Here is a 7,394-nt window from a genome sequence, read left to right as displayed (position 1 = left end):
GTCCTCCCTGCTATAGAGCAAACGAGAAGTTGGTGATGCTCAACTGTTGAATCAGGAACAAGCCATTCTATTCTGTAATAAACAACACATGCCTTACATGTGCTGTGAGGATGGAGCCATGTATGTTTTGATAAGCACGCTGAATCGCTGATCCAGCAGCAGACAAATCACAGCGGTGCCCAGGGGCTACCTGCTAGCAGTACAGTACAGGGCGATCTGAGTGTACCATGACTTCTGAGTGTACGATTTGGCTGCAGTACCAGATTATATCATCGATCTACTCAGCCGCTCTTGACTTAAATAGTGCAGAAACCAGTATCATAATCCGGCCTTTAGCTGTCACAGGGGTCCCTGATGGTGCCCCTGTACTTTTCAGCAAGTTAACTAGGACCTCGAGAAGGCAATGCCAGTGCTGCCAGCCTGATGCGTCGTGATCTGCATGAGTGAGGGCCTGGAGAAACGGTGTGGGGATGCTGCTGCCATGCTGGACACACAATTGCAAGTTGACTTTGCTGACGAACTCTACTATCTGCCAACGAAGCTGAGTAGACGAGTAGTACTCCCACAAGTTCACAGGAATCCAGAGCGGACAAGGAGGATAGAATGTACCCAGCCCTGTACGAACAACGGGTTCTCCACTGTATTATAGAAGAAAGGGAAAAGTCCGCTTTACATTCTCAAACTATTACAAAAGTTTAATTTTCAATCTTCATCTACGAAATCGGATAACAAGGACATCCACCTACTAAAACCGGACAAATTTAGTCCCTTGGTGGTTTCGAAGATGGTTTCCATTTTCTAAGAATTAAAAATAGTTAGATTTAAACTAAAATAATTTATAAGTAATCCATTTTAAATAAAAATATGAGATGGTATCAAAAGTTTTCTCAAAATATAACATATCTATTGGCATGATACTTGTTAGTTATTCAGATATAATTATGTTCATAATATTTGGTTGCTTGTAGTTATGTCTATTATTTTTTAATAACTAAAATTTAAATAGAGCAATAGTATATAGTTAAGTTTTTAGAAATTTTTTTATACTTGTTTCATATTTTTCTGATTTAAAATGAATTAGTTTTAATTTTTTAGATTTAATTAGTATTTTAATATATTTTTAGAAAAATATAAAACCACCTTCGAAATCATCTAAGGGCCAAATTTTTCTGATTTTACCAGTGGGGTGGCCTATATTATCTAATTTTGTAGTTGAAGATTGAAATTCGAACTTTTATGATAGTTTAAGGGTGTAAATTAGATTTTTTTTCTAAAAGAAAAGGTATCCATCTCGCACGCTACAATCCGATGCCGAGGACAAACGAGTCGTGAAATGATCTTTAGGCTTCCAATTTTTTTTACGAGTCGTGAAAGGATCTTTGGACATCTATTTTTTTTTTCTTCGACCTTTTTTATGATCTGCTGCAACATGCGCATTCTTTTATTGCCGCGCTGAGTATGACGCAGAGTTGGTAAGTGGGATCGGTCCCAGAGAAAGGTTTGTGGCTCGATTGAGCTGGTCTTCTGCATCTTATCCTATCTGTCACCGATCTCGCCCTGTCTGAACAGTACATGTTTTGAGGTTCGTCGACGTCTATGATCTGGTAATCAGGTGATCAATCCCCAATAAATATTGAGTTTACAATCGCCCGCATCTAGGAGCGAAGCTATTCCACAAGTTCACCGGGGTCCTATCTATCAAACGACGGGGTCATCAAGCACTATTAACATTTATGAACAGTGATTTTCATTGGATTTAGCAAAATTTTGTCGGGTCGGCGGACCCCGGCGAGAAGCTGCAGCTCTGCCACTGCCCGCATCCAACCGAACTGACGGTCGACGACCACATGGAGGGGCCCACGACCACGTGATTCTTGGCACTATTTGGTTTCCGCGCTAGAGAGTGTTAGGAAACTTTGACCATTAATTACGGTGCCAAATAAAGTCAGTTTATAAAACCAACTCCAGAACCACTGCGTTAGGAATCTTGAAGAATCTAATGAGGCCTTTGACTGTGTGATTTGAGGATGATACTGTAGCATCACTGTAGCCAATCATCGATTATTACTGTCACTAGATTCGTCGCGAAAAGTTACACTCATTCCTAAAAAAGTTTTGCAAATAGACTTTATTTAGCACTCCATGCATACGAAATTCTTTTTTTAAAAACGTGCGCGCTAGGACGTGCTAGGATCATAGCACTCTCTTTCTTCTTTCCTTCTCCAGATCTCGCTCGACTGCAGGTGACTCCGGAGAGCTCCGCGCCCCAGGGCGAGTTGCGCAGCGACGACCTCCGCCTCTCGGGGGAGCGGCGCGGCTGTCCGACTACGGGGAAGGTCCGGCGACGGGGACCCTCTATCTCTCACCCTGTGTCTCTTTCTCCATCCATCTCTCCCTCCCTCTCTCTCCAGTGGTGGAGGCGACCGTAAATTAGCCTCCCCTTATCAATCATTCCCAACTTGAACCGTTGGTTTCCTACATGAGCCGGCCAGATCAAGTGCTACAAATATGAACACTACCTGGTGTATAGGACTGCTATAGTACCGCACAGTGATGAACAATGATTCACCTCTTGGCGGTGTTTGGTTGTAACAGTAAAAAATTCGCGAAAGGAGAATTTTGTATGTATGGAATACTAAATGTAGTCTATTTGTAAAACCTTTTTAGAGATGGATGCAACTTTGCGAGCTGAATCTAATGAGTCTAATTAATACATGATTAGATACAGTAATGCTACAGTGACCATGCTCTAATCATCGTCAAATCATGTGGTCAAAGGTCTCATTATGTATAAAATTGCTACAGTACCCATGATTGTGGAGGTGCTTTTGTAATTAGACTTAATTTAATATGTCTAATTAGTGGTCAAAGTTATAAAAAGTTTCCATCCCTAACCAAACACAGCCCTCAATTGAGGACTACTGAGCTGTTGTTGCTACTGCAACTGATGCACAGGAATCGGACTCGGCGTGTGCCTGCAAATTCGAGTGAAAAAGGCACTTATAGGTAGAATCTCACATGTGTAATTTGGTCAAATTTGTTTCGGAACAAAAATTTCAAAATAATTTTTATTTATTGCACGAACAATAACAATTGTTCCAGTAATAAAAAGATTATTCTGGAATAGAAAAATAATTATTAGATCTTATGTGATGATCTGCGCGCATCTGAACTGCACCGGTCGCTCGCTTGTCTGATTGTCTCTGTCTCTTGTGCCCGCCGCGCTGTTCGCACGCTGGGTTAGTTCGCCGGCCACCGAATCCTGCGCCGTCGCGGACTAGATTACACTGCCCACTTGACCCAGTCTGCAGGGAGGGCAGCACTCGACCGGCAATAGCAACTCTACTGCCACTTCGGTTTCGTATACAGTGTATCTCAGTATCCGTAGCTAGCTAATCTGGTACGGCAGCAAGGAGCAAGGACGGAGGCCATGGCGGCTGCGGCGCCGGCCGACGAGGATGGGTCGCCGAGGAAGACGAAGCAGGGCGGCTTCAAGACAATGCCCTTCATACTAGGTGCGTGCAGTCACGGCACTCTGATCAGTTTTCCTCGGTAGAATCGCAGTTCGATCAGTGTTTTCCTGCAGCGAACGAGATCTGCGACCGCTTCGCCACGGCCGGCTTCAACGCCAACCTGATCACGTACCTCACGCAGCAGCTGCACCTGCCGCTCGCGGAGGCCTCCAACCTGCTCACCAACTTCAACGGCACGGAGGCCTTCACGCCGGTCCTGGGCGCCATCGTCGCCGACTCCTGCGCCGGCCGCTTCTGGACCATCGCGGGCGGCGGCGCGCTGTACCAGCTCGGCATGCTGGGCCTCGTCGCGGCCGCGCTAGCCCCGGCGCTCCGCCCCGCGCCGTGCGCCGCCGCCGCCTCTGCCACGGCGGCGGCGCCCCCGTCGTGCCAGCGCGCATGCGGCGGGCAGCTCGCCATGCTGTACCTGTCGCTGCTCCTCACCGCGCTCGGCGGCGGCGGCATCCGGCCCTGCGTGGTGGCGTTCGGCGCCGACCAGTTCGGCCGGCGCCCCGGCGGCGAGCAGAAGTGGAGCTACTTCAACCTCTACTTCTTCAGCATGGGGCTCGCCGTGCTGCTGGCGCTCACCATCGTGGTGTACATCCAGGAGAACGTGGGGTGGGGATGGGGGTTCGGGATCCCGGCCATCGCCATGTTCCTCTCCGTGCTGTCGTTCGTGGCCGGGTACCCGCTCTACGTGAAAGTGAAGCCCGAGGGAAGCCCCTTCAAGCGGCTGCTGCAGGTCCTCGTCGCCGCCTTCAGGAAGAGGAAGGTGGACGTGCCGGAGGACGCCGGCTTGCTCTACCACAACAAGGAGCTCGACGCCCCCATCGCCGCCGACGGGAGGCTGCTGCACACCGATCAGCTAAGGCAAGTTGATCTACCACTGTGCTTTATTTCTTAGTTGAGTCTTGTTGGTCCATGTGCATCGACAGATGTGCGTCAATTTGCCCATGTGGTTCGTTGTTTATTTTTGGCTGGGCTCGACGTCTCCGAGATCAGAATTACTAATTCCTGCTGGTACTTGCCTGCCCCACGTGAAGGTTATTGGACCGAGCGGCCGTGGTAACGACGGGCGACGTCGCCGACTCCGGCGAGCCGCACCTGTGGCGCGTGTCGACGGTGCACCGCGTGGAGGAGCTCAAATCCATCGTCCGCATGCTGCCCCTGTGGGCGGCCAGCATCAGCTCATCGCCGCGGCGTCGCACAACTTCACCTTCGCCATCCAGCAGGCGCGCACCATGGACCGCCACCTCACCGCGAGCTTCCAGATCCCGCCGGCCACCATGATCATCTTCACCACGCTCTCCATGCTCGCCAGCCTCGCGCTCTACGACCGCGCCCTCGTGCCCCTCGCGCGCCGCTGCACGGGGCGGCGGTCGGGCATCACCTAGTTCCAGCGCATGGGCGCCCGCCTCGCCGTCTCCGTCCTGGGCGTCATGGCCGGCGCGCTCGTGGAGGCCAGGCGGCGCGCCGCGGCCGCCGAGCACGGCCTGCTGGACAAGCCCGCCGCCGTCGTGCCCGTCAGCGTGTTCTGGCTGGTGCCGCAGTACGCGCTCCACGGCGTGAGCGACGCGCTCTCGACGGTGGGCCACATGGAGTTCCTATACGACCAGTCACCGGAGAGCATGCGCAGCTCGGCGGCGGCGCTCTTCTGGGTCGCCGGCTCCCTCGGGAACTACCTGGGCACGGCGCTCGTGGCGGTGGTGCAGAGCGCCAGCGGAGGGGTGTGGCTCCAGGACAACATCAACCGGGGGAGGCTGGACTACTACTACTGGCTCGTCACCTTCCTCCTGGTGCTCAATCTCGCTTATTACATCGCGTGCTTCCATTTCTACACCTAGAAATCGTTCGAGGTCGACGCCGGCGACGGGCCTCATGACGGCCGTGGGGAGCAACGGCTAGCTGAGCCCTGCCACGGCCAGGTTGGGGCGTCACAGAACGGAGGAGGGAGTATTTGTTAGAGCGGACGCGCTCAGGCCCACAGGACCGCAAGTGCTGCCGTGTTTATATTGACCCAATGTTTTTCATCTTCTTTCGAGAGGGCTTGGCCTAATTTTGTTTGATCGTATGGCCATGCAAGCCATCACGGTCACGGGGGAGATAAACACGAGCCTAATTCTGTTGGATCGATCTCCTGCGACCGTGTGTGCAAGATGGATCTGCTACCCGACGACCTGCTCGCCGACGTCTTCCGCCGCCTCGCGCCGTGCGGCCTCGCCGCGTCGCGCTGCGTACGCAAAGCCTGGTGCGCCATCATCGACACCCGACGCCTGCTCCGCGCCGACCTCCTCCCACTCCGGCTCGACGGCTTCTTCTGCCTCGGGCGGATCCTCCACCCTCCCCCATGTTTCTTCTCGCGCCGCCCCTCGCCAGGCCGCCAGCAGGTCGCCGGCGGCCTCGACTTCCTGGGCACCCGCGACGCCATGGACCTGCACATCATAGACCACTGCAACAGCCTGCTCCTGCTCGACTTCGGGCGCCTGGTTAACCCTGCCACGCGGCAGTGGGCGCGCTTGCCTTCCTCCCCGCACCAGTCCACCGGGATGGAGGATTTCTACGACAACTACGGCCTGGTGTACGACCCTATGGTGTTGTTGACGCCTTTTACGGCCGACACACGATCGCGCTAGGTCGCGCGACACGAGGATGAGCTCCTTGCAGCACCTCCTGTGTGGAGCAGTCAGACCGATCAGAGGGACCGGTCAGACCGGTCGCCGTGCAGAACGGCGACGATCCTACGAACGCTCGCCCGGGAGGGATCCCGTCGGGGCAAGCACGTGTAGAGTTGCCCTAGGCTCGGCAGGCCAGCTAGGGCGTCCTCAAACGCCATGGAGACGAGAGAAGAACATCATTTCGAGGTTGAAAAAGTAGGATAAAGGTAAAAAGATAAAAAATGTGTTTTTGATAGATTCGATTGGATTGTCCCTTCAATCGGCCGTGACCCTTTATATTTATAGTGTGGGGAAGACTTACCCCGCAAGAAATCATGTTTACAGATCTAAATCTATTAAGAACTCTAATTGTACTTGAACTCCTCCTAGACCGGTCAGACCGGTCGGACCTACTGGTCAGACCGGTTGGTCATGCCAGACCGTCTACAGACGCCTAGACCGGTCAGACCGCCTGGACACACCGGTCTGTTCAGTTTACTGCCAATTTCGGTCGTCAACATATACCCCCCTGTTCTTTGGCAAAGCTTGCGTGCTAAAGAACACTTCTCTGGACCAAAATTGTCTAAGAGAGACGATTAACAATACGTCGGCCATACATTATATTTAAACATGCTAAAATAGCCGAACCAAGAGAACTAGCATGTAACAATTTCTAGCTTACGATCAGCAAACTATTTCGGTTTTATATTCCTTAGCATGTTCAATAACAAAAATCTTGAGACGGCCAATGCGGCCGATTATACAAATCATAGCTCCTTAGTAAAGTATAAAACTGATAATCATAATATGGCAGCCAAGGATTATGACCAAACCATGGATTAAGCAAACCTGAATATGCAGACCATGGTACATGCATCGACGGGATGAATGACGAAGACCAATACGATGACCGTTGATGCTTTCTTGATCTTGGTGATGAAGAACTCCTTTTTCGTTTGTCTTCCAATTGATTGCTTTGTTTTTGCGCAAATATCTTCTTGTATTTATCCAGAAGCTCCTCAAAGGTCGGCTTGATCCTATTTTTTGCACCACCAGACTTTCCAGGTTCAGACCGGTCAGACCGGTCTGACGAACCGGTCAGACCGGTCCTGTCAGAACCGATATAGATGCTCTTATCTTGCCCCCCAGCCGAACTTGAACATTGTTCGACTATATTGTTTGAAGTATGGGCTCCATTGGGAACAATCTGAGCAACGGAACTAGCCGA

General features: G+C 51.6%; 1 protein-coding gene and 1 pseudogene across 1 annotated transcript; both read left to right on the top strand.

The window, feature by feature from the left end:
* Positions 1 to 3,320: 3,320 nt before the first annotated feature.
* LOC120701358 lies at positions 3,321 to 5,794 on the top strand (annotated as a pseudogene).
* LOC120700772 lies at positions 5,669 to 6,145 on the top strand. Its single transcript, XM_039985001.1, has one exon. The coding sequence runs from the start codon at positions 5,669 to 5,671 to the stop codon at positions 6,143 to 6,145; it is 477 nt and encodes a 158-aa protein (XP_039840935.1).
* Positions 6,146 to 7,394: the final 1,249 nt, after the last annotated feature.

Source organism: Panicum virgatum, chromosome 3K, assembly GCF_016808335.1.
Source record: "Panicum virgatum strain AP13 chromosome 3K, P.virgatum_v5, whole genome shotgun sequence".
Taxonomy (NCBI): domain Eukaryota; kingdom Viridiplantae; phylum Streptophyta; class Magnoliopsida; order Poales; family Poaceae; genus Panicum; species Panicum virgatum.
Note: the sequence above shows the minus strand (reverse complement) of the source record. Positions and strands in the feature narration are given on the sequence as shown.

Bases quoted from the DNA above. Each gene is read 5' to 3' on its own strand.
- LOC120700772 (XM_039985001.1), top strand. From the start codon at position 5,669: ATGGATCTGCTACCCGACGACCTGCTCGCCGACGTCTTCCGCCGCCTC.